Source organism: Ammospiza caudacuta, chromosome 19, assembly GCF_027887145.1.
Source record: "Ammospiza caudacuta isolate bAmmCau1 chromosome 19, bAmmCau1.pri, whole genome shotgun sequence".
Taxonomy (NCBI): Eukaryota; Metazoa; Chordata; class Aves; order Passeriformes; family Passerellidae; genus Ammospiza; species Ammospiza caudacuta.
This window is the reverse complement of record NC_080611.1, coordinates 2,045,407-2,073,123: the sequence shown is the minus strand read 5'-3', so window position 1 is coordinate 2,073,123 and position 27,717 is coordinate 2,045,407. Positions and strand designations below refer to the sequence as shown.

The following is a 27,717-nucleotide window of genomic DNA, read 5'->3' as shown; positions in this document are numbered from 1 at the left end:
AATAAACCACAGCAGGTGAGATCCCAATAAACCACAGCAGGTGAGATCCCAGCCAATAATCCCAATAAACCACAGCAGGTGAGATCCCAGCCAATAATCCCAATAAACCACAGCAGGTAGATCCCAATAAACCACAGCAGGTGAGATCCCAGCCAATAATCCCAATAAACCACAGCAGGTGAGATCCCAGCCAATAATCCCAATAAGCCACAGCAGGTGAGATCTCAGCCAATAATCCCAATAAACCACAGCAGGTGAGAATGATCCCAATAAACCACAGCAGGTGAGATCACAGCCAATAATCCAGAGCAGGTGGTAGAAGAGACCTCAAATATCACCCAGTTCACCCCCTGCCACAGGCAGGGCACCTCCTTGTTTGTTTGTAATGAGAAAGGACAATTTAAAAAGTGGGACTGGAGAAAACCCTGATGTCCTGACCCATGTTTTATTACTGCTGGGGTTTGGACAGAAAGTTCTGAATTAATTACAAAGCCAAGATACTGAGGAGCTCCTGTCAGAGGTGAACATGAACTTTATGAGGTTTCTTTGAACTTTTGCCCTCCCCGCTGCAAGGTCCCTTCCCAACCTGGTGATCATGAACTGACTCTCCAAGCACAGCTTCTCCATCCTCCTGAGCCACAAAGGCTCTGTGGCTACTCTGACAGCTGTACTTGAGCCCAGGATTTTTTTATCTCCATTTCCCATCTCCAGGGGAGAATGTGCTTGCCATGTTCTTTGAATGGGTTCCTATCTCAGGCCCACACAAACTACTCCCACCCACAGAGGCAGTGCCTGACTGTGTCACACCCAGGCTCTGAGCAAGGGCAGTCCCTGCAGGAACACCCTGATTTCTGCAGAGAATGCAGGGAAACCCTCACAATGGGATGTGACAAGAAAAGAGAGATCAGTTACCCTCAATTCCTTCAGAAAGATGCAATAACTTAAACCATATCACCAAATTCTTAAACACAAGAGGGCAAAAATATGCTTTAATTGTCATCTGAGCCTTTCATCCTTTTGGCTTTAGAAGTCAGAATTTTGGATCCAGTACTATAAATATCCAAGAGTATCAATGTATTTATAGTCAGTGTTGTAATTCAGAATTGATGTCTAAAAACCAATGATAATGCAACTAAAGACAGCCAGGAAGCATCTGTGTCTTTCCACATCACACCTTCCACATGGACATGACCTGGATGAATTCTCTAAACCAGCAGGAAAAGCCAAAAAAATTAACCCCTCACCCACGTTTTCTCCCCATTGCAACACAGAAAGTGCCACAAGCCAGGTCAGTAACTACTGACCTTTAACCTGGGCAGCACCACTGCCCTCAGAAAGGACAATTTTGGGCTTTGCAAGTGACCCAGGTGCTCAGGAATTTGGGGCAGCCACAGAATGAGACCAGACAAGAAGGTGAGCTGTCCATGTCAGCAGCTCCTGGGAATGGGGGTTCCCCTGCCTCTCCACTGATGCCAGCTCTCCAAACTGCCTCTCATGAGAACATTTCAAGGGCTGGCACTGCAGCCTGCAATAAAAACCTCAAATGTGCCTCTCAGCAGCTTTTTTTTTTTTTTTTGGGTGGGGGAAGAAATGTATCCTTCCAAATGCTGATTGCATTGCAGGCACTGATAAATTCAGTGTCAGCCACACTGCCAGGAGACTCCAGCAATGAGGCTGCTCTAAATGCAGCATTCCTGTCCTCAGCCACTGCACCAGGGAAGTTGTGCTTGGCTCCAGGGCTCTTATCATTGGCAACAAAACTGCTCTCAGCAACCAAAGCAAACAAACTTATTTAAGCATGAACTTCTTGCTAGGGCTTAAATTTTTGGAGAGAGCAATAAACAAGATTACAACCAAAATACTTGTTCCAAGCTCAGCAGCAATGCAAACAGCATCAATTCCCCTGATGGACATTGCATTTGTCTGCAGCAGGAGATGGAAGGGAGAGGTTTAGGAATTGTTTGTTGGTGCCATCAGCCCAGAGCCCTCCCAAGGATGCTCAGCACTGCTCTGTGCTTGCCAAGATTGCCCTAGACAGGGCAGAGTAGGCAGAGAGCTCAGCACAAGCCCAAGGACTCCCCCAGACATGGGAACTCACCAGTGTTCTCTGGCATGGAGGCCTGGTCTGTGTTCCTCTCTTTCTTAAAGGAAATGTTTCCAAACTGCAGCACTGAGGACACCACTTTCAGCATGGCTGTGATAACAAGAGACATTGCATCAGTTCCATGGCACAGGGCTCAGCTGAACACATTTTCCTCCTGTTTCTTGTGTCACTCTCCTTCCAGATTGCAAGGAGAAAGAAGTTCAGGAAGGAAATACACTTTGTACTGTGCTTTTTGGGCAAATGGCTTGAATTTAACTCCAGTTGGAGTTAAGCAAACATTTTCTTCAGGCTGTCAGAGACACTGAAGCAACATTAAATTTGGTGACACTAAAGTAGCAGAGTGTGTGCGTGTGAGAGAGAGGGAAAAGGACCTGGAATAACTTACACAAGATCTCATCGTGTGAAAAGCCCATGATATGCATGGCTTCCATTGTCTCCTGGAAGTTGTCCTTGTCCTGTTGCCCAGGGATGGGGATGTAGCCATTAGATAAAAATCTGTAATTGTTAAATCCCTCGAGCAGCAGGTCAGCTGTGTTGGAGGAAGGGGAAGAGAGAAAAATAACTCAGCAATGCTGTTCACACCCACCCGTGCTCTGTTCTCACTCAATTCCCCAGCTCTGCTTTGGGAAACCAGTCCCTCAGAAATGGCTACAAGCCAGGAGAGCAGCTTCTGAAACCCTAAAAATACCCTAAACTTACAAGTGCACCTCCCAAGCTGAGGCCAGACTCAGACTTCTCCCTGCAGCAACCTCCACGAGCTCCTTAATGCATTAAACCAGCCCCAGAACAGTGCCCAGATCCATCTCAAATCCTCATCTGGAGTATCTTAAAAGGAAATCTCTACTGAAAGGTACAAGACCCAGGCAGAAATGGAGCTGGGGATTGATGACCCTATCAAGGATGCTGAGCACAGCTTATCTCCTACAGGAGGAGTGGACCAGTTCTCTGAAGTCTGTATCTTTATGAGCTTCACTTACCACAACCCACCAGGAACTCCCAAGGAGGGGAAAAGCCCCAAACAGAGCTGAGATAACCATCCCAGCACTGCCATGGCTTGAAGAAAGCCCAGGGTTTCATTTGGTTTGGGTTCAATTTTTCTGTAGGCTGGAGGAGATGGGGCTGGTTGTTTCCAGCTGGGAACTTTGCACTCCAATCCAGGGATTCCCAAACTGGGCTTTGGCAGAGAGGAGACACTGCCTTGGAATGGCAGAGTGGCTCCCCAGCACATCTGATAAAACTCAGTGTCACAGACACATTTTCTGAAAAATCCTTTCATTAGGATCTTTTCTCCTGAGAAGCTGGGAAGCTTCAGCTTCTCCATGTTTTGCTACTTTGGAATGTGATTTGGAGAACTGTTTACCCAGCATGTGAATTGTTTTTACTTGATGACCAATAACAGCCACCTGTGTTGAGGCTGTGAGCAGTCACAAGATTTTCCTTTCCTTTCCTTTCCTTTCCTTTCCTTTCCTTTCCTTTCCTTTCCTTTCCTTTCCTTTCCTTTCCTTTCCTTTCCTTTCCTTTCCTTTCCTTTCCTTTCCTTTCCTTTCCTTTCCTTTCCTTTCCTTTCCTTTCCTTTCCTTTCCTTTTCCTTTTCCTTCCCACCTTCTGATGAAATCCTTTCTTCTGTTCTTTTAGTATAGTTTTAATATATCATTTCCTTTTAATATAATATCTATCACAAAGTAATGAATCAGCCTTCTGGAACATGGAGTCAAGATTCTCATCTCTTCCTTCATCCTGGGACCCCTGCGCACACCAGCACAACCCAGCAGTGATTTCAGGACAAACCTACCCGGCCTCTCCTTTTAGAGCTCACCACTCACAACCACAGAATAACCCAAACCCACCCTGTACCCCTGAAACAACAAACTCAGCACCCAAGAGGTGTCAAAGGGACATTCCCAGCTTACACTTGAGGTGCTCTCCTGCTCCAGCCAGCAGCTGGTAGAAGATGTGGAACGTGCGCTCGTCCTTGGCCTGACGCACGGCTCGGGACTTCTCCAGCAGGTCTGGGGTCACCTGGAGTCAAGGGCCACCTGCAATCCCTGCTTCAAAATCTACTGAGAGCTCCAAAGCAGGCCAGGGAATCAGTCTGAGACCAAAGAGAATTGTAGGAGTAATGTCCAGAGCTGCTGGGGCTGCCCCTGGATCTCTGGGTGTGCCCAGGGCCAGGCTGGACACTGGGACTGGGAGCACCTGGAGCAGGGGAAGGTGTCTCTGGGGCAGTGGAGGTGTCCCTAGGGCAGGGGGAGATCCCTAGAATAGGGGAAGGTGTCCCTAGGACAGTGAGAGGTGTCCCTGCCATGGCAGGATGGACACTGAGGTCCCTTCTACCCCAAACCAGGCTGGCATTCTGTGACTGGACTTGGTCCAACATGGACTTTAGTGACTAAATAAGAGATTTCCAGCTGGTAGAAACCCACTGTTCATCTCAGCCAATTCCTGACATTTCCCTGCATCCCCTGCTCCTTGTAGCCACCACTGCCTGGACTAGCTGCTAGTCTGCCATGGCCCAGCTGCACTTTTGCTGAGGGGGAGCTCCATCCTTCTCCATCATCACTTCTATTGAGGTCCCAGCTGAACTCCTAATCCCAAAAAGCAGCAGCTGCTGAACTCAGAAGTCCTTTATTATCCAAAGTGCATTTGCCATTCCTTCCAAGCATTGCCTTTCTACATAACAATCCACACTGCCTTTCAACAGCTCCCAGATTCCATTTCTGCAGCAGGTAGTGCCTGATTAGCTGCCATGAGCTGTAATCTTATTTCATTTTTTTATTTCTTGATATCCTATATTGTAAAGCAAATGCAGGACAGGGATATGAATTGACAATGCCAAGGATGGGTTCCTGTGATGAAGAAGAAATTCCCCAAGAGTTAAACCCTCCTGTTTTCACAAAGCTCTGGGCAAAACAATTCATCTGGACTCTCCTAAAGGCTGCCTTCATTCCTGTGCTGTGGTGAATGAAAAAAAAACACTTATTGCAGCATATTTTGAATAACTATAGATCTTTCCCAGCCTTATTGGGAAATCACATTTTCTGACAATTCCAAACACTTAATGTTCAGATCAAGCAGTTTCAAAACACAGGAACCAAATGGAAACTTAACTACAGCATTGTTTATGATCAATATTCACTTCATGTTGTTTAGCAAGACTCCCAACTCCATCCTTTTATGACCACTCCACTGCTATTCTCCCAGAAAACTTAAAATTACACAATACATTTTCAGCACAGAGAAAACAACTTCAGGGAAGGGCTTTCAGTGCCACTATTTTGACTTGGTTTTACACTCATAAACAAGAACAACTCTTAGAGCTAAAACTGAATTCGCTTTGGTATTAATTACAATTAATGAAGCTTAATAGAAGGCCCTGTGCTACTGAACCTTCATGGTAGCCAGAAGAGCTCCTGGCACACACAGAGGCTCAGCTCCTCCTCAGGAAGGCGTTGGGGATTTTCAGAAATGTTCCCAGAACAAGCACATTTCACATGGTTTCTCTTTCTAACACAGCCTGTCTTTAAGGCCAGCCTGAAAACCCTGCAGGTTCCAGGGGGTGGGATTTGGGAGTTTAGGATTTCTGAGCACACAAAAGCTGCTGAGTCTGTGATATTTGAGCAGTTATTTTGAAACAAAGGGAGAGATGGATGCTGTCAAAGGAATGTCCAAGTGTGGCAACCTCTCACTGCATTCCAGTGAATTCTAGGGTTAAAAGCAAAACAAAGCAGGGCAGCTGCATTTTGCAAGGATGTGGCAGGAAAAAGGATACAGGTCTCAATGTTGGCCCCAACAATGTAACCAGTGACATCAAAGTTAATCCTGATGAATTTGCCCTGCAAAGGAAAGATTTTTTCATAAGTACTTTGTTTTTTTTTGTGGTTTTTTTGTGTTTTTTTTTTTTTTTTTTTTTTTTTTTTTATTAAAACAATGCTGTCCATACCAGAGATAACCCAAATACACTCATGGCTCAAGGATTTCCCAGGTTCAGAGGAAACATTTTCCCTTCCATGGGCTCACTCCAAGGGAGCACACTGCACACAAACACCCTCCAGGATTGGGGAACTCCTAGGGCAGATTTATTTGGGATCCAAACCCCTCTGAAGGTGAGGCTGCATTTTCCCTGAGCAAACACTGTGATGTGGGGAGCAAGGCTGGGATTCCAGGTGTGCACATCTCTGGGGCATTTTCAGGTGCTGCCTGGCCAAAGGATTTCTCCCTCCTTTTCCAAAAGGCCTCCATGGTCTCTCTCCAGCTCATCTAAGGGCTCAATTCTGTTGACACCATCACAGCACTGAGCCCAGGGCTTTGGAAAAGCCATATCAGAGGGAAGCAATCAGGGCTGCCACATCAATCCAGTAAGGCCACTCTCCTGGCCAATACAAACCAGAGACTGATTATCCCCTGGAACACAAGAGAACTGCCTTTGGTAGAATAAAAAAGGGGAAAAAATAAAATACATTGGCCACTGGGCTTCTCTGAGTCCTGCCTGGGTTCCCAGGAGCAGGGCAAGGCTGAACCACCTCTCACCTTGTGGGAGGACAGAGATTTCGAAATCAGGTTTGGAAATGGCTGTTAAAGATGATTTTTTTCTGCATGAGATGAAACCATCTGGAATGAATTATACTGGTCCCTTTATGAAAACAGAGCTGGAGCCATCAGAGTGATTATGTTCATGATGGAAATGCAGAGCTCAAAATAACACAAAACAGATGCTGACATCTTTTAGGGAAAAGTATTCTCATTAAGTTAGTACAGCCTCTGATGGATTCAAGACAGGTAACAAAGGGGAATCACTGTGCAGTGAAACCTGTTGATGTTATAAATCCTGTACCCAGCTTCTATAAGCATCAGGAAACATTATAAATAACAGGGCTGTAAAATTAAAAAAGCTGAATTTCCACAGAACTGTGCTCTCCCTCCTCAGCTGAAGGGGCTGATGGATTTAGTCATACAGTTTTCCAGAGTTCTTATCATGGAGTTGAGTTCATGCATTATAAATCCAAGCAACTGTTGAAATGTCAAAGGCAGACAAGAAATCTTTCATTTGTTCTGTAAATTTTAGTGCTGTTCTCACAAGCAAAATGATTTAATACCTCCTGAACACTTTTGAAGTTGTACTAAAAACATCTTCCCCCTGAAATAAGAGATGACTCTTTTTTTCCTTCAAAGGAGAGGAAGTTCTAAGAAGTGGTAAAAAGCTATTTATTCATCCTGAGCTCCACCACAATTTTTAAAACAATAGAACCCATCAGAAGTGGTTATCAGCCACCAAAACACTGTGAACAGCAAGCAGGGACCCAACAAAAACATGGAGCAGCTACAGCAGTGCCTGCCACCTGGGCCAGGTCACAAAGTGGCCTTCTGACTTTCCTGCAGTAAATCAGGACATTGAGATGGGTTTTATGTGTGCTTTTGCAGAAATTCAGGATGTCCTCTCCAACCCAAGCACTGGATAAAGCCACGGCTCTGCACAGGAAGGCTGCAGGCTTTGCCAGCCCCATGGGTGCCCCAGTCCTGGGCACCTGACAGCAAGCCAGCAGCATCTGTGCACACAAGCCCAGCACAGCTCTATTTGATAGATTGTGAGCTGCTGTCAGCTCAGGGATGGCTAGAGTCAGAATAAAATCCCTTTGCCAGGAGCCAGTGAGAAGGTACCTTCAGTGAGCCCAGAAAGCAGAAGGCATTGGAAGGAAACCTGGATTCATGGGGGATGAGGAGAGAGAAATGTCCTGATACAATCAGAGAACACCTGGCACAGGGCATTTCTGCAGCAGCAGCTCTGGGATCAGGGGCACAGCTCTGGGATCACGGCACAGCTCTGGGATCAGGGCACAGGCTCTGGGATCAGGGGCACAGCTCTGGGATCAGGGCACAGCTCTGGGATCAGGGCACAGGCTCTGCAGGGATGAGGTGCCCAGGCTCTGGGATCAGGAGGCTCTGCAGGGATCAGGGCACAGGCTCTGCACATGTCCAGGTTCTGGGATCAGGGGGTTCTGCAGGGGTAGGGGCACAGGCTCTGCAGGGATTAGGGCACTCACAAAGCGGGAGGAGTTGTCGTTCTTCACGGTCTTGGCATTGCCAAAGGACTCCAGGATCGGGTTGGCCTGCAGCAGCTGCCTCTCCAGCTCCCCCTGCAAACCACAGAGACACAAACACAACACATTTACCCAGAGCACAGGGCCCAGGTGCTCTGCCTGTCCTGCAGTCACCTCCCCGGGTGTGACAGTGCCACCACCTCCAAGGGGATTCTCATCCTGCCCTCACTCTCCTAAACCTGCAGCTGCCTCCATCCAGGGGTGAACGTGGCTGGATTTGGGTGGTGTTTGTTTATCAAACCACACAGAGACACACACAGACAGAACAGGGACCAGACAGGACTTGATGGATGTTGAAAGTCACTGAATATGGGAAAGAAAATTCACATTTAGGGCTAATGAAATCAGGCACAGACATTTGAGTGCTTAGGGAAGAAAGCAATTTAACTAATTTAAGGTTTCAGGTTTAAACTTTGTGCTGGCAACACAGCTATCTCAGAACAGCTATTTCCAATCTCAGAAATACCTATTTTCAAGCTTACTTTCAGGTGAGTGAAACTCCCCTTCAGTCAGCCAGACTGAAACTCATCTCATTGCATCACCTCTGACCTGGCCACACCAGCACTGAGCAACCCCAATTACAAACATTGCTTTCAAATTGCTCAATCCAGCCAGCACTGCTCAGGGTGCTTAATGCATTTGTTAAATGCTTCTGTCAGCTCTGGCCAATGAGTTTAGAATTTGAAGTACTTATCTCAAGGAAATTGCACAACAGCTTTTGCAAGTTCTGTCCATGAGGAGGTCTGGTAACAAAAAAAGTCTGTGCTGCTTCCAAGAGCCCAGGAGGCACAAATGTACACAGGAAAATATATAAATATATTGTCTTCTTGCTCTGAAGGATGGTGTGGGGGAAAAAAAATTAAGTGAACCTGTCTGGAATGTAGTCTCCAATCTGACATTTGTGTTCATGAACCTGCTTTTTCCAATTATTTATAGTCCTGGTGAATAAAGGCCCAGATCAAGCATCAAAGAACAGGAAGCATTAAGTCTCTTAAGGCTTCCACATGGGGTCAATTCTTAGACAGGAATTTTTAAAATTCACTACTTAACACCTAAAAGAGTTTGATTTGTATATTGAAATATATTTCAAGCTCTCCTGGAAATAAATGGCTGCACCTTCGTTAATGTGACCTCAAGTTATCTGCTCAGAAGTTGCTTAGTTCCAAATGTTCTCCCTTTGGGACAACACATTCCCTAAATGCTGGGGTGGATAAGAAAGAATAAATGCAGAAGGAATAAATGTGAGTCCCAGCCCAGAGCAGAGCCAGCAGTGCCATGGCAGGGCTGCCAAGGTGACAGCTTAAAAGCATTTTTAAACTCACAAAAAACTGCAACTGGAGAGAAACTGGAGGCCTGTTATAGCCACTCTGTGCTGTTATATTCTCCAAATTTCCCAAGTAAAAGCCTCAGAGAGCCTGGAATGCTCCCACCTCCCCTCCCCTCTCTCAGCTCCTGTAGGCACACCAAGATCCAGGGCAGCATTCCCTCATCAGCACTGCTCCTGGGATAAACCCACAGTGTCCAGCCAGGGCAGGGAGTGTGGCACAGCTGGCATGTCCCATTTATGTTATTTCGGAAAAGAAATGCCCTGAGTGCCCAGTGAGTGCTGCATGGCATGGCTGTGTGTCACCAGCACTGCCTGGGCTGGGAGGGCACAGCAGGGCTGGATAAACCTGCAATAAACCTGGGATAAACCTGGAATAAAGCAGCAGAGGATGTGGATAAACACATTTACCCATGAAATGCTCTGGCTGCTCCTTGCTGCCATCACCCTGAGGGGCTGAGGGAGCAGGGGATGCTCAGCTGAGGGTGAACACCACTGGAACCAGCAGAGCTCAGTGCTGCACACACAGACCTGTCCCAGCCCTCACTCTGCAAAAGGCTCCTGATTTGGGGGGGTTCCTCTCTCCAGGCACTGCTTTCAGCCAAACCCAACCCTCTTTGGGGAGGGCTCAGGGTTCTACACAGACACTGAACTCCAGCTTGGCCTCTGGGCTCAGCCCCTGCACAGCATCTCCCCAGAACTTTTGGAAAAAGCAGAATGGGAACTGTGGGAGAAGTGAGGGCATGCAATGGCTCATGCAGCACCACGAACACAGGGCCAGGGACTGTCTCAGTTCCAGAAAAGCAGCAGCAGCAGCCCAGGGGGTGGCTCTGGGGAGGCCTGGGGCAGGCAGGGATGCTCCATGCTACTCACATACAGCAGGGATCCACTCTGCACTTCCAAGTGACATTGAAACACAGATGTTAATGATTCCATGCCTTATGCAGCATCAACAGCCTGGGATTAGCATTTTCCACAGCCACAGTCAAAATGTTCACCAGCAAATGTTTCATGTCCACCCTGGCACCCAGCTCCAAGCAAGAGGAGGGTCCAACCAAACACCACTCTGTCTATTCTTGGACTTGACAAATATTTGAGTAAAAACCCTCAGAAGTGACTGATGTGTGCAAGGAGGGAGGATTCAGTGTCTCACTGGGAATGTCTGCAGCTTCTGAACAGGACAGCACAGCCCCACAGCTGGGTCTGACTGCACCACACACTCCCAGGGCATCACAGCTGCCCAGGTGCTGCCTTTTGCTCCCAATAGATCACACCTGAAGGTCCCTTTATTATTTCACTTTGCACTCATCAGCTCCAGAGAAATGCAAGGGGGGAATTCACCCAGCTGAATTAACCCTTCAGTTTCCATGGCTGGTCACACCCATGGGAGCTGGGACAAAGCTTTGCTTTATTTAAAAGCTCAAAGGCATCCCTTACCAGCTCGGGTTAGACTGGGGCATTTCCCCTGTGGCTGCAATTGTTTGTTTATCCCTCCCCACAGTCCTGCCCTCAACCTCCACCTAAGCCTCCTCCAGGTGAGCTCCACCTGGAGCCCTGCAATCCCTTCTGTGCCCCAGAAATTGGGATCAGACAGAGCAGGGAATGAGGAGTGTGCCATGGGCAGGGGATGTGCCCAGCACTCTGCCAGCCTGGGCACTGACAGCAGCTGGAGCTCACATCAGCACACTTCACTCAGACCCCACTCTGCTTACACCACCTGTCCTACAAAGGCTGGGGAAATCCTTCATTTCTCAAGGCTTTTGGTTATGCCAGGCCTTTCACACTTGAGATCAAAGTCTTCACTGGTGATTTGCCAAGCTATAAAAGTATTCAGACAAAGCACTTAATCAAAAGAATTTTGTAGCTTCCATTAATCAAATATTTTATTTAGTGCTTTGTTTAATATTTACAAAGTGTTCTGCACTCTCTCAGCAGCACATTACCCAATATACACAAAGTAATGGCTGGAGAGAGGGCAAACCTTTCATTTCAGGGCTCAAAAGTGTTTAAATCCTTTGCAATAAAAGTGGTTAAAATCCTTTGCAATGCTGAGAAACTCATGAGCTGCTCACTATTCCCTCTCTCAAAGCCAGTTAAATATTTCCAAAATTCTCTACTAGCTGTGTGTTCCTTCAAGGTTTCCCACATTATCAGCACAAAGAGCAGAATACACATCAGTTCTCCTACATAACTTGAAAATCATTAAGAAAAACCACTTGCCTGGTGTTTGACGGGTTTGGGAGATTCGGGCTGTTCATTGCAAACAAACAGATGATAAGTTAGCAAGCAGGCATTCCAGCTGCATGTCACATCCCACATTAGCACTGTCAGCACCTTTAACACACTCACTTCACAGAAAGTCACACAGAGAGTTCCACAGACACTGCCCAGATTTCAGAACAGGGTTATTGGCATGTGCCACACGCTGCACCCTGTGTTTATGCAAGGGTTAATGAAGCCCAGGGTGGCACAGGGCCCTTGAGAACCAGGGAGAGGCAGGAGCTGCATTATTTGGGCACTGCTTCCAAAATTAAGCCAGCCTGAGTCCCCTTGTGGCCAGCCTTGTGGCCAGCCCTGGGCACTGTGGGGTGGCTGGGGTCAGAGGGGATCACTTGTCACCGTGATATTCTCTGAAAAATTCCCTTTGCCCAGGATTTTCCCCTGGGAAGCTGAGAGGCCTCACAAAAGAACAAAAACAATAATTATCTGATTGTTTGGGAATGGGGTCTGGAGATCATTTACCAACAGGTGCATCTTTGATTGGTTCCATGTGAATTGTTTTTAATTAATGGCCAATCACCATCAGCTGTGTCAGACTGAGGAGTCAGTCACGAACTTTCATCATTGTTGTTCAGCCTTCTGATGTCTCCTTTCTCTTTCTTTAGTATGGTTTAGTACAGCATTATTTAATATAATATCATAAAATAGCAAATCAGCCTTCTGAGCACATGGAGTCAGATTCTCATCTCTCACCTTGTCCTGGGGACCCTCAAACACCACAATCACTGTCCTGAGCACTCCCATAGGGGTGGAACAGCCCAAGGGGAGCCACACAAAGCAGTCAGGGGGGCTGGATTTGCACCCTACTGCAAATATGTAAAAATGCAAACCCACACTCGAGACAGAACCTTTGCTTCTTTCGTTCAAGCAGCAGCACAACCTTGCACTGGACACTTTGCCAGCAAGAAGGACAGAGGGAACATGAAGGTAACAAAGTAAAATAAAACCCCTTCAAAATTCAAATCTGCACAGCTTCAGCAGAAATTTTCAATTCCATACTCTTTTCCTTGGCTCAGTTTGTGAGTTTAATAATCTTAAGGTTCATATGTGAGAGCCTGAGGCAAAGTATTGTGGAGAAACTCACACGAGAGGTTTTTACAGCAGCCAAATGTGCTCCCTCTGTCTGTGACTCTTATTTTATTAGGGCAGGATGGCAGATTTGGACAGAGGTCTGTCAGGCAGCTGGCAGTGGCCTGGCTTGCTCAGGTGAGCAAAGTGAATTTTCAAATTGCCAAGGAGAGAACCAGCTTTCCTGGAACCATGGGGCAGGACAGGAGCACCTCAGGATTCAGAGGAGTTTTGTTTGTTTATATTTACAAATGATGAATTGCACTCCTGGGTGTCCATTCCTGCCCCACCAGAGACAGAACTGAGCACCAGCAGGCACAGCTTGAACTTCTTTGTGTTTAAATGAGGGCAGTTAAACCCACTTGGGAAACCCAGGGGAGCTTTAGCCTGAGTGAGCCTGCCTGAGATCCCGTCCTTCAAAAACTAATTCTGTTCCTTTAGAAATTAATAAAACAAATTAAGCAACTTAGCATTTCAGCTACCAAGGCAAGGCAGCCACTGAAAGCAATCATTAATCTAAAGTACCAGTAATGAGTTATGAAGTCTAAAATAGCAACACGAGAGCTGGGTTTAGTGAAAACAGAGGCAGTTTGGGTAAGAACACTTTAGGGAAAGCTTAAAGCCCCTTTCAGAGCCTAAAATGGGGCTGGGAGGGACTGAGGACAAGGCATGGAGGCACAGGACACAGGGAATGGCTCCAGTGCCAGAGGGCAGGGCTGTATGGGATATTGGGAATAAGGAATTGTGTCCTGTGAAGGTTGAAGGTTGCCCAGAGCAGCTGTGGCTGCCCCTGGATCCCTGGCAGTGCCCAAGGCCAGGCTGGACAGTGGAAGGTGTCCCTGGGACATGGAAAGTGTCCCTGCCATGGCAGGGGTGGCAATGGATAATCTTTAGCATCCCATCCAACCCAAGCCATTCTGGGATTGTGTGATCTACATTTGATGTAAAGGTTTCTGCTGATGGAGACTGCGCACCCTGCCTTATTTCAGCCCTCAGAGCAGCTCCTGTTCCAGCCCTGTCCAGCAGCTCTCCATCCCCAGCCTCCATTCCCTCTTTTAGGGCTGCTGCAGCCTCGGCTGGCTCTGCCAAACCCCACAGGTGCTGAGGTTCCTCTGCCACCTCTCCTCCTCCCCACACTTGGAGTGCAGTGCCCAGGACACCACCTTGGGATCACCCAGGAAATGAGATTCCCACACTCCCAACCCAGGAATCCTCACTGAAATTCAGGCTGGAACTCCAGCCCTGTGTCACTGACTCCATCTGCAAGGCCCACGTGCTCAGGGCTGTGCAGGACTCTGTCAGCTCTAAGGAAAGAGGGATTTGGGGACAGAAAAGCCTCCTGGACAAGCAGCTGGATGCCAGCCGTTGAGCAGAGCTCTCACAAAAGCTGAACATCTCCCCTCCACCCTAGCTGGAGGAGGCACCTGCTGAGCCCCAGTGTGCTCTGAGGTGTCACTTTGGGGCTCCTCTGCTTTGTTCTGCCTTTACAGCATTAGGTCAGGCAAATCACAGTTAACCCTTGGCTTGGCATACAAATTGCTTTGTTTAAAAAAATAGTCAATGAGGCATTCAAAGAGGCTCAGAAACACACATGTCACTGATAACTACCTGTAACAGGATGGCTACAGACACACTGCAAGCCATGGATAAATTTAACAAGTCTATTTAGCATCTCCTTGTGCACAGGGCAATGCACAGGTTGCACACACTGTGGATCACCACCAGCCCTCTGCAGCTTTCTAATGAATATGCTAACAGGGTAAATTAGGGCTGCTTCTGTAACCCCCATTCTGACCCTTCCTACCTTCCCAGTGGCACTGTGAGGGTTGGACATTCTTTGTTCCCAATATATAAACACAAACTAATGGTTGCACAACAAGGGAGACTAATTTGTATTTTCAAAATGAGTTTGGTGACAAACATTCTGCATTTTTCATGGAGACATGGCAAATCCAGTGTCCACTATGGTACTGCATTGAATAAAGAGCACAATCCAAGACTTTTATTCAGGACACTCCCTGTTCCTTTTGTTCACATCCCAGCTTTCCCCTTTCTTTCTGTGCCTTCACAGGCTCCCTGAGAAGTTGCATCATCCCCAAAATCCCTCAAGATTTTGAAAACTCAGCTTTTGTGGGGATTGGGCAATGCAATCTCACTTTGAAGGGAGGCACATTTTGAAAGGGCAAGAGGCTTCCACAAGTGTCTGAGGTATTCCAAGTTGTCAACAGTGTATTTAGAAATACTTGGTGCAAACCCTGCACAATTCCCTTCTCTCCTAAAGCCTACTGGCAATTTTGCTTCTGTAGAAATGGAAAAAACACTGGGTTTGTCCAGGGCTGCACAGTGGAACAGCCAAGAACATGCACAGCTGCAAACCTCACAGAAAATCACCTGTGCTGGGTGATGTCCCAGTGTCACCAGAGTCACAACATGAGTGGAGGTGACACTCCAAGGGATGCTTCAGTGGGAATGGGGTGTGGGCAAAGGCTGGGCTGACCTCAGAGCTCTTTGCTGTAATTCTGTACACCTCTAACTCTATAATTTCATAAGATAATGCAGTTTGAAGGTTCCAGCCACCACAGACACCAGGATTGCTACTGGAAAACCATTTGTGATTACAACAAGACACTGTTTGAGCAAAGCTCAATTAAAACTTCACTGCAAACATATCCAAATGACCCTAACAATGAATATTCAAACACATTCCTGGATTTTAAAAGCAAAGAATCACTCCAAATTCAGTGAAAATGTTGAAGCCTGGCAGGAAATCTGAAAAAAATTCTATATAAATCAGAGTTGGTTTCAAGCTACCAAAAAAGCCAATATTCTCGGATATAAAAGTATATACTCACTTGTTTATAGTGTAATAAAATCTGAGCTTTTAATTAGATGCTGGCTCCTAGATATAGCAACTCTACAGCAGTTTTTAAGCTGGATGATTTTCCCATCTACAAGTTAATTTCTGAAAGCACAGAAAGCTTGTTCACAAATATTATACCAAAAACTGCATCTAGTGGGAACTAAATTCAGCTAGAATTGCCTGGGTTTATTGAATCTTTTTGGAAAATGGGGTTTATTGCATCAGAAAGCTTTGCTTTTATTTGTATAAAGCCTTTAATTTCACAACAGAAATTAGGCAGCTGACATGGACTAGAAATTTTGATGTAACTGCTCATTTCAGCCACTGCTAAAGAGAAAATAATGGTTGAGACAAAATTGCACAGATTATATTACAGTTCAATAAAAAAGTAATTTCTTCAAATGCAAAGATGGTAATTTGCAAAAAGAGCAATGAAGAAATGAGAAAATACCCCGACTTACAGGAATATTATGGTCCTTTCTTCCTTTATGGGAGGAAGCAACATGAGCAAGGTACTGAATAACCTTCTTGGTGTTCTCAGTCTTCCCAGCACCAGATTCACCTCTGCAAAACAGGGCACACATTTCCTTCAAAATTCACCTTCCACAACAGAATCCTTTGTTTACAATCCCTCACCCATCCCATTGATAGCTCTGGCTGTGCACAGACCAAAACCCAAAAGCAGGGATGCTGCAGGGAACCACAAGGTGTTTGTTTAAAATCCCTCCTCCATGCCAAAGATCTCCTGAGCTTTAAGGTGTTGATACAAGGTGTGACATCAGTTTGATTAAGAGCTTCTGGCTTTGTGCCTGAAGCCCTTTGCTAGCCAAGGTGACATGAAACACTTGTGCCCTGCCTGGATCACTGCAGACAGAATTTTTCAGGGTGCAGAAACATTTTTATTTTTAAATCATGAGATATACACACACACTTTTACACTTAGCACCATTTTAATACTCCAGGGTTTGGTTATGGGAATTGCCACGTTAAGGGAAACACTCAGCACCTTTAGGAGCCAGAAACAGAGTGCAGTAAAACACACCTTAAACAAGAGATTCTTCTCTTTCCAAACTCACTTCAGAGTCTTTGCTAGGTTAAAAATATTATGAAGGCCACGGGCCTACATGAAACCATAAAGAAATTAATTTATCATTGCAGAGTTCACAGATCAATAAAGATAGCAAATGAACATTTCATTTTTAAGCCAGAGGGGGATTTAAAGCAGACCATGTTTAGACAGAATTTATGGAGAGGTTTACAGGAGATATTCAAGGCAGGAAATGTGACCAGGTTCATGTCCCTGCAATCACAAATGAGGTTACTGCAGCTCTAAAAATAACAGTTTGGGGTTTTTTCCCTAACCTAGGTCTGATCTTCAGACAAACCCAGCCCCAGAGAGCTTCAGGGGTGCCTTAGGCAGGGCTCAAGCAGTGCAAGGCAGATTTCCAGGGAGACAGAGCAGCTCTGAAGTGTGGGAAGCTAAAAAGGGTTTTATGATGGGGATTTGCATGGAAAGAGTGGAAGCACTTCTGCCATTCAACAGTTGTTCAAAAATTAACAGTTTGGAAGCCAGCTCCTTTGTGAGAATGACAAGCACACATTTTCCCTGCCCGCTTATTTCTCCTCTAAGCTACTTAGAATGGAAATGTTCATTTAGCAGGGGAATTCAGGCACATTCTATTGCAGCCTTTTTCATCGTACACCCCAGTTTTTAGCTAATCTGCATTTGCTTAGGGATTCAGCACCTCCAGAGCTGCACTTGTGGATCAGATAAGAGCTGTGGACCATCCCCATCCTCACCCTGCACTCAGCAGCTGCAGAGGAGTTGAGAGAGCCCCTGGAACTACAGGAGGGATATTGACACTGGCCCAGATTTTCAAGACTCAAACACTCTCATTGCTCCTCACCTTCCAAAACTCTAAAATCCCAGAAACACTACAGGGAATGGCCCTAAGAGAGGGGAACCTCTGCTGAAGGTTGGTGGGATGGGCATTTCTGCACCCAGAAGCAAGAACCTGCATTCACTGCAACTCATGGGACTCCTCACAGGAATTCCAGGTGAAACAGATGAAAACCCCAGGCAAAAAGGTCCTGCAGATGTGCTGCAGGACAGTGCACAGCCCCAGTGACCCAGCTGTGGCCTCAGCTCCAGAGGTGGAACCCAACCAAGGGTCCCTGGATTACTGATGGCATCTGCTCCTGGCTAAAACCCAACCCAGGGTCCCTGGATTATTGATGGCATCTGCTCCTTGGAAACAGCTCCATCAGTCTGGCTAAAACCATTTGGGTTCCATCCTCCTCACAATCAGAAAATAGCAGAGAATATGAAGATAAGAAAGCTCTGCCCTCCATTCCCCAAAGCTCCAGGGAGACAGGGGAGTTCCCTGCAGACTTGTTGGCTGGGCTGGCTTTGCTCAGTGCCTGGAAAAACCTGGAAGGTGCTACCTGAAAAGCTGGTTGCAAAGGAGATTACTCTGAGAATTGGCTAATGGATAACTGGGTTTCCTTTTTGCCAAGATAGCATCACTGTGAAACCCAGAACCTGGGTGCACTTTGGGACAAATGGACAAGTGGAACAACACCCTCTGACTTAATGAAAAATCCCATTTCCACCCAGCCCAGAGTCCCCACAAATGAGGCAAATGTGAATGCTGATAAGCAGAAAAAAAAGCCCCAAACCATCAGGTGCCAATTCTTGCTTCTCAAGTCTTTATTTCTCATTTCCCTTTCACTGCAGTGTTTACATTAACATAATTCATGACCATGAGCAATAATAAAAGCAGCTTTGCCTGTTTCTGGATGTGTATTAAAAAATGCTAATGCTAAAACCATTCCAGCAGGTAAGAGAAGTAAGAAGCACAGCAAAATATACATTTACATTTTAAAACAATACAATTTGTTCTTATTGTCAGCAGAGCTTGGGAATGCACTATTAGCTGTGCCTGTAAAGCTGGAGAAATAATCTTTTCTGTCAAATCACAAGAAGAAAGTTTATTACATTTTAAAGGAGGAAAATCTCCTGTAACACATGCAGTGCAGAGAAGCTGCTACAATAAATACAGCTCAGATGTCAGCTCTGGAAAAGGGCAGCACAGGGCTGGAGGAGTCAGACAGCACAAGCACAGGAAAGACAGCAGCTTGAAACACATTCCTTGTGTTAAAAACCTTCTAAATCTATCAGAGGGGTATTTTAGAGAGAGTCTTTGTGCAAGAGCTCATTGAAAAGCAGCACCAGAGGATGTTATCATCCCAGTCCTGCTCTCCCTGGAGCTTACAGGAATGCCAAATATTTCCTGCAGCATCATGGCAAATAGCTCTGCTGCCACATACTATGAAAGAATTAGAAGATTTAGGATAAAGTCCTTTGCATTTACAGGAATAATGACATCTGCATACTTTGGTTCTTTCCCAGGAGTGCAAACACACGGATTACAAAAATAAATTAAAATCTTCTACCTCTATCAACCTGCCCAAAAAAGGTAAACTCTGAGTAACACCGCGTACAGTATTTACAGAATGGGGATGGAATCACAAAGCTAAACTTAACTTTTTCTAAACCTTGTTTTAATATGACTCAATCTGTGGCCATAAATTAAACAACTAAAGCCCTGGGCTGAGAAGCAGCCTCACCTCAGCCAGTGGCAGCTCTGCTAAATGATTTCATCTCCTTCATTCCAGGCTGGCAGAATCCCAAACTCAGCTCCAGCCATGGGTCATGCCAAACTGTGCTCCCAAGGAAGCAAACCCTGCTTGGCTCCAGCTGGCAGCAGAAGGTTATTCCATCCTCTAACTGAGGGATCTCTCCCTTGGAAGCCACCTTCAGGGACAGGTCAAACCAAGCCTGCCAGTGGCTGGTGAATTCATGCAGGATCCCATGTCCAAGAGCTCTTCCCTGGAGCAGGAAAGCTCCTGCTTTGAAGCAGCTTCATGCACATTTAAAAGAGGAAAAGTTTAGCCAGCATGAGCACTTGAAAGTTGAACATGGTTTTGAATTCATTGCATGTAAAACTGGAGTGTCATTTTGAGCAAAGCCCAGAACTCTGCAGGCAAATTCATCCCAGCTCCAATTTGCTTAGGAAAATGCAGGCACTGACTCAACCAGCTGCAGCTCTTTCCCTGAGCAGCCTGAGCACAAACCTTGTACAAGAAGCACTTCCACACTGGATGGGCTCTCCCTGGAGAACAGGCAGCTCACAGAGGGGAGGGCTCACAGCAAAGAGCAGGGATGGAGCTGCTCTCCCCCACAGCACCACTCCCAGGGCAGGCATTATCCCAAAAAACAGGTCAGTGCCCTTCCTAGGGGTCCGTTCCAGGAGGAAACACCATTTCTGAAGGAAAGAGAAGTGGAACAGCTGCTTTCCTTATGCCAGGCAGGTCTGAAGCACTCACACACCTTGTGACAGTGACAGCACCCAGCATGGCAGGGCCACCACCCCTCCCTGACCTGGGAAATGCCTTGTGGGCTGCAGGGAAATGAGATGAGGTTCAAGCTGCTTGCTGAAGGCCACTGGCCCCTCTCCAGCTGCCTTCCCAGAGAGCCATGAACTCCATCCCACAAGGTGCCACAAGCAGCAGGACACAGGGACACAAAGCCACACACCCAAAGAAAGCCTTGCAGCTCCAAGTGCCATGAGCAGCACAGGACACAGGGACACAAACCCAAAGAAAGCCCTGCAGTCCCAAGGCAGGCTGTGCTTTATCTCCCTGCCTGGGCACAGTCTCCATTCTAACAATTATTCCTGAAGATGTGGAATGTGTTAGCATGGCCAGATTGCAGTTGGAGATCATCTCTGTGATTTAAATTCCTGGAAAACTAACCCAAACAAAATCAGGATTTTATATTTTGGATGGCTGGGTCTCTCAAACTCTTCCTCTGGCCCAGGGATTTCAGTCAAGACAAGCCCTGGGATGAGAAGCTGATGTGGCAGCACTGGGTCCTCCTGTGCAGAAGTGGCACCTGGGCAAGGTCCCAGCACACAAGAGCCCACCCAGCTGCTCACAGCTCCCCTGCCATCAACACCTCCTGCCATGGAAGCAGCCACTCACAGAAGGCCCCGAACCACGGAAATATGGAAATATGCACTTAAATTGTTTGGAGGAGAAAGTAACTGCCTCTGTAAGAGCCCCAACAATGGCCTTTTGTCCTGTGACAACAGTGGTTGCAAAGAACAGAGGAGACACTTATTCTCAGGCACAACTGAGCACATCATCTGCCAGTTACAAATTAACAGATATTTACAGACAAGACCTGTAATTAAAGGGTGCCTTAATCACCTGCCTTATTTTCTGCAAGAGGTATAACTGATAGTTTGGAAAAGTATCATTAATTGGCTTTACAGTTTACGTGGCTGCTCTGGAGCTGCTTCCCTTCCCTCCTGGTGCTCCCCATCATCTCCCCAGCACTTGCCATGGGAATGTTCCCAGCTGGAGCCCAGCCAGGGGTTGTATACAGCAATGTTTGGTATTTGCTGCTGCTGGCCTTTAATAAGCAGCCTCTATTCCCTGCACAGCCCATCACTCCCACGGAAGGCAGCTCAGATTAGATAACCTTGTAGGGCTGCAGGCATCTGCTGGACACCTCTTTATCAGGCCAGGCCCAGCCCGGGGAATGCCAGAGCTCTGTGCTAAGAGTCTCCAGAACACACTGGTGTGTTTCAAAGTGCAGTGCAGCACATTTCCAGAGCTCACTTTCTTCAGTGTTTCCCAAATTCCTAATTACCACAACAAAATTTCTTCATCTTGGTCATGAGCCTGGCATGCTCAGTGAGCAGAGAAACACCAAAACTTCACAAAATAGCAGCTGCAGCTTCTCCAAGAGAAAAATAAAATAAAAAATATTTTAAAAATCCAACACTCTGAAAAGCTCTTCAGCCCAGCTTCACATCCCACAGAAAGAGGAAAATGTGCAGGAAGGTCTGGGAATGCTACAGTGCTGGCATCACAGCTCTGCACAAACCACTGATGAATGCTGAGTCAACACAGACTGAAAGCCACTGCTTCTAGACACAAATATATCACTTATATTATATATTTGTTACTTATAAGCTAGAAGGAACATGAAATTTCTGGAATTACACATATTTTCCTTTCTTTTCAGCAAACTAAGAATTTACAGAGAGAAGGTCCAAAATAAACTCTCATTTGCAGTCCCACCAAGGGGGAATGATGAGATGGAAGCCGGTTGAGTCCAGCTCCCCAGAAAAGTGCTGGTGGTGAGGGCTGCTCCTTTGCTTCTCATTGCAAAGCTGGATGAACCAAACTCCAGAGCAGAGGAGAGCTCCAGCAGCCTTCCTCACCATCTGTTAGTGGTTAGCAGCCCAAGATTAAACCATCCAACTTCAAAGCTAAAAAGAAATTCTCACCATTGCTGTTTGTTCAGCTCCTCCCATCTCCTCTCCAGCCAGGCAATAATCTGGCTTTCACCCATGGATTGTCCAATGGATTTGGGCGCTGATGCTGTTCCTGTCTCTAAAAAACCATATTTGGGTTTCTCAGTTGGTGAAAGGCCAAAGGGCACAGCAGAAATCCCATCCCTGCTCCTGAGGAAATCAGGGGGATGCCTTGGAGCAGCAGAGGCTGCTGGATATGGTTCACTGTGAGAAAAGCCCATCCATAATAAGAATTCCATCAAGAAGTTCCTTCTACAACTTTCATCCCTGGCCTCAGCAGTCCCAGCTCACACAAGCAGATGGGGAAGGGGAGAAGAACAGAACTGAAGACCAGAGTGTGCAAAGGTTCCCAAGGTAAGTACAAAGGGGTCAGACACTCACTGGGCCAGAACCCAAGGAAGGCACCTGGAAAACTGCAGAGACAAACTGTGAAGAACAAGAACCCAAGGGCTTGTCACAGCCCCAAACCCAGGAATCCCCCCAAAAGCAGCACTCGTGGCTGTCAAGAAGAAAAGGGGATGGATCCAGAGACCTGCTAAAGTGTCCTTCAAATAGCATTGCTGGAGAAGTGACTGCCCCTCCTCTGAAGGCCATGGAAGGTAAAAAACCAGGAAACTTCACCAATAAAGGCAGGGGGGAAAGGGGAAGGTAAAAACCCAGGAAACTTCACCAACAGAGGCAGGGGGGAAAGGGGAAGGTAAAAACCCAGGAAACTTCACCCACAGAGGCAGGGGAGGGAGGTGAAGGTGCAAAGCAGGCAGACCCTCAGCAAGCAGAGGCACAGCTCTGTCCCAGACAATTCCTGCTAGGCAGCTGGAGACAGGGAAATGACAGGCACACCAAACTGTCCACTCAGCTCAGGGCACCACTGACGAGGTGGTTTTTTCCCCATTAGCTACCCTGAACCACTCCTACTGGAGAAATTAGAAATTATTCTGAGGGCTCCCAGCCTCAGTAAACATCAGGGTCAATCAGGTGATGCAGGTCCTGAGACAGCAAGTTTGGGATGAGAAGATGACTCTTTATGAAGTGCCACAGGAGTTTCTGAAAGCACCTCCGGGCTGGTTAGCACTCTGCTTGCACTTTATTTACTGCTGCCTTAGTCCAGGACCTGCAAAACCAGTGCCATGAAGGGGAACACAATTTAAATTTACCTCATCACCAGAAACAGCAATGAAGGGCAGTCCTGGACCCTTTCCCCCTCCTGATCAAACCATGGGATCTCTTCCCAACCAAGGGAGCTCCCCATGGCCCTGTCCCACTCCCAAGGAGGATTTAATCCTCAAAATCCTAGTTTATAATGCAGACCTACAAAAGAACAAGGCTCTCTCAAGAGGTGTGGTGGCATTCTCCATGTGAGGATATGTGTCCCTCCTCACCCTCATCACCTGAGCTCCAGCTGCTCTGCAAGGCAGAGCCAAGCCCAGATAGAGGGAACCAACTCTGCACGGCAGAGCCAAGCCCAGCCAAGGGGGAACCCAGCACGAGATGCACAAACTCCACACTCTGTACCAGACACAAACAGGGATCAATTGTCCACTCAGTGCAGGTGGATCAAGAGCTCACAGGGACCTTAGAGGGGAGGTAATGACAAAGTTGAAGGCAGGAGAGCTTTGAGGCTTTCCAGTTCGTAAATGATCAGATTGGACATTCACCAAATCCCGCAGCGCTGCCATTCCAGCCCTGTGGGCTTGGCTGACCATGCAAAGGAGAGGAAAGTTCATGGGCAGACACAGAACATGAAGCTACTTCCAAACATTCACCTGGGGCAAGCACACACTGCCAAGGCATCCACAATCACAGGGGAACAAAGCCTTCCTCCTCACCCTGGGATCCCACCCTGCTTTGAGGGCTGCTTTGTGCATAGCACACGGAACAGGCAGCACACAAAACAGGAGTCCTGCTAGGACCAGGAGCCACAGACCCAGCCAAGCCAGAGTTAACCAGATCAACTTTTATATGAAGCACAGAACTCTTTCTGCTTCTGTGTCCTTAGGCCCTGGGAATCCTGCATCCATGATATCCATGGCTTGCAAGGATCCAGCCTCAGTCTTGTACAGACTCTGGGCGTTGAGGCACCTCTGTGGAGAGCACAAGATGGAGATTTGAATCCCCTATGCCAGGAAGGAACTGAGCCCAGGCCTGCTTGCAGCAGTCAGTGTCCCAGTGCGCTGCTCCAGGCAGCAGGGTCCCCCCAAGCACATCCCCAACACCAGGGCCCCAAGCACTGGAGCTGCCCTGTGCCTCAGACCCTGCATTTGCTGTGTCCACCCTGCACACAGAGCCACAGTGAGGTTTCCAGCCCAGATGAGCCCCCCTAACCCCCAGGCTGCTCCCAGCAGGGACAATGTCCCCCTGCAGCCCAGGCTGGCACAGGGAGTGCTGGCCCAGGGCAGCGCTCTGAGCTGAGCTGTTTCTGTCCAGTGCAGCTGGGGCTGGGCCAGCCTGGCTCCCCGAGCCCAGGGAATCCTTATCTGCCTGCTGACACTCCCTGCAGCAGCACAGGAAGCTGCAGGAACACACAGTCCATGGGGGAGAGGGCAGGAAGCTGGCTCACCCCTGCCAGCTGCACTCTGAGCACTGAGAGCCTCAAACCCCCCTTGTGCTCTGCCTTCCCAAGCAGGGAAACCTCTGCTACAGGCACAGCTTTGCTCAGGTGAAAGGCAGCCCTGGTGTCCCCCTCCTCAGAGATCCCTTGGAGGCACACCCAGAGCTGAGCTGCTGCTCAGGGTCCCCAGACCCACTTCTGGGTCTTGTCTTCCCCAGGCCTTTCCCCCTGAGCAGTTACTGCACAGCAGTGCAGAGATGAACTCCTTAAAGCTTCTGGGTTGGATGCAGAGCTCCTCACTGACATTTTAAAGTCACATTTCTTAAGCAGAACATGCCTAGGAAACTCAATAATGTGAATTACAGTACTAAAAGGCTATATCCCCATATTAAACATCACTGACTATATCCCCATATTAAATATCACTACATGCTATATCTTTTCCCACTGCCTGTCAAGACTGAGGACCAAGCTTTGCCTCCCACAGCTGCATCAAAGCCCCTCTCACAACACAGATTCCCCAAAGTGCCAAATGAAAAATGATCACTCACGTGCAGAGAATGGATTGGTCCTCACGGTCTGCAAAACAAGAACAAACATGGTTATAGGGCTTTGCTTACGCTGCTCTGTGATCTGCAAAACAGCTCCTTTTAATTGAGTATTTCTAACATTCATCTTTTCAGTTTAACAATTCGAAGGACACTCTGAAGCAATGTTAATAATGTCCCCCATTTCCCATGCACACACCCCCCAAACAACAGCTTGGAAGTTCCTCAAAGTCCTGACATTTCAGATAATGAAATCAAAATTCTGGTTAAATTAAATAATCTTCCACAGCAAGGCTTTCAACTATATTTTCAGATCAAGTGGCCCTAACACTTCTCATTCTGAATGCAGTAAGAATATAAACCCTTACACGAGCAGAAAAGCAGTTTCAAGCACACAACACTGACAAGCACACACTTGGAAAGAGCACTGCCATCTCCAGCAAACAAGTGCTTTCCTCCCCAGCATTTTGTTCTCTTTTTTAAATAAACATGCAGGCCCGAAGAGCTCCCACAATTCAGCTTATTCATGAAAGCCTTGTCTAAAGGACACCCAGGGAAAGCAAAATGCTGCAGCACTTGCTCAGCACTTTGTGCTGCACTCACAACCTTTGGGAAGAACTCCTGAAGGTCAGGTGCAGCCTGCAAGGGCTATTTCACCATGCCAAGAGCTTCACAGAGTGTATTTCAGTACCATATTAAAAATTCTATCATCAGAACACGGGAATATACCTGCAGCAAGAGAACATTTCAGCTGAAGCCTTTCAGAGCAGGCAGGTGCCAGCACAGGCTGAGCCACAGATGCCACCCCTTGCAAGTTCCAGACTACATTAACACCAAGGATGACAAAAAATGGAGATGCTCTCTGGCTGAAAAATGTTAAAAACATGTAGTCAGCTGTACTTGGGGCCTGCTGTTCAAATGTACCAAGGATCAGGAGTGCTGGGCTGGGCTCTGTGCAGAGCAGCTGCACTGGCTGTGCCTCACCAGGCAAACCCTGCAGCCCATGGCTGTGTCCTGTAGGCAGATCGATCTCCAAAAATCCCTCCTAAGGGTAACACACAGCAGAATTAGTGCAGGAGAACTGGAGAATATTAGTTCAGATCGTTAAAAGTGGGGGAGAAAAATTCCAAGTGTTGGAGACCCTCCTGACAAGGCTGCCGGGATGCTCCTGGATCATTCCCTACAGCTGCAAGACCAAAACAAGGAATGGGAAGCCTGATACTGCAGGAAATGCAAGATGAGAGGGGGCAAAAGCAGTGGGAGTATGACAAGAGAAACATTAGTAAAACATTTATTTATGTTCTTTTAGGTTTGATATCAGGCAGCAGGTCCTGCAAGACGTGTCCAAAGTAAGATTTTGGTGGGAGAAGCAGGGCCAGGGCAGGGCTCAGGGGCAGCTGAGGGTCCTGCAGAGCCAGGGGTGCAGCTCTGAGCCTGGGCTGCTCCCAGGGCAGTGGCTCTGCAGCAGCTCTGGCCAGCACAGGCTCGAGGTGAGCAGGATAGCACAGAACATTTGTTCTTGCAGGAGAAACAGCTGAATGAAAGCCAGGCTGGGACTGTGAGTAGAGCTGAAAGTTAGAACTTCTTAGCTTTAGTATTTACTGAGGCATTTCTGTAAAGTGACAAGTTGATTTTACCTTTTCTTACTTCCCAGAAACAACTTCACGCTAATTTTGGCACTGTAGCTGGGCCATTACCTCAAAAAGCACAGCCTCCTCTAAACCAGACCTCTTCGGTTTAGCACTTCAAAAAACACAGCTTTGCCTTGAAGTTTAATTTATTTAAAGACAGTGTGAGTTTGTCAATGCTTTGTATTGTGACTTTTGTTATCTGTGCATTTGCCATGCAGTCCTACTGTGCCACAATACACACTATAAGTGACTTTTCTTACCTATTTAAATTTAAAGAAAATCTACAAGTCCAGAAAGTCGTATTTATTTGCCACTACCAGAAGCCCCAGCAAGTGTAGCCATGCTCTTCAACTTTCTCTGTCCAGGAGCCTAAACTGCCACAACCCTTACAAAGTCAATTATCTGCATTTCCTGGGTTCCAACAAGGCGCTCTCTGACAAATGACCAAGGTGGAAGGGTTATGTATGGTTTCTTTAGCTCCTTCTCCCCCAGATAACACAGATAACAGCGTGTGCCTGCAGCCCTGATTTCAGAGCAGGTGCTGCCTCTCCCCAGCCTGTCTGCAGGGCAGCACAGGAGCTCTGTCCCAGAACAGTTCCCAGGCACACAGACACCCAGCCTCTCTCTGCCTGGCTGTGCTCCAGTCACCCTGCACTACACTGATATTTAAAGTATTGCAGATGCCCAGATCCCCCTCACCAACTGACTGGGGATGAATGGGAGAAGGCATTTAGAGCTTCCCTGGGTGAAGTGCCCAGCCAGAAAAGCATTTTTGGAATTATCACTCATTCACAGACCTGGGAAAACAATTCCACAGGTGCCTTACCTGCTTTGGGCTTGAACCTGTCTCGGATTGCAATTTTTATCAAA

At 47.2% G+C, this 27,717-nt stretch overlaps 1 protein-coding gene across 1 annotated transcript in view; it reads right to left on the bottom strand.

The window, feature by feature from the left end:
• Positions 1-27,717, bottom strand: part of MYH10 (myosin heavy chain 10) — an 83,251-nt gene that overhangs the window by 31,825 nt on the left and 23,709 nt on the right. Inside the window, exons 3-9 of the mRNA XM_058817368.1 lie at positions 25,220-25,247; positions 16,193-16,295; positions 8,143-8,235; positions 5,874-5,937; positions 4,015-4,113; positions 2,490-2,633; positions 2,099-2,194 (exon numbers count right to left, since the gene is read on the bottom strand). Of these exons, the coding sequence (XP_058673351.1) occupies positions 2,099-2,194; positions 2,490-2,633; positions 4,015-4,113; positions 5,874-5,937; positions 8,143-8,235; positions 16,193-16,295; positions 25,220-25,247 (627 nt within the window). The remainder of the gene's footprint in view (positions 1-2,098; positions 2,195-2,489; positions 2,634-4,014; positions 4,114-5,873; positions 5,938-8,142; positions 8,236-16,192; positions 16,296-25,219; positions 25,248-27,717) is intronic.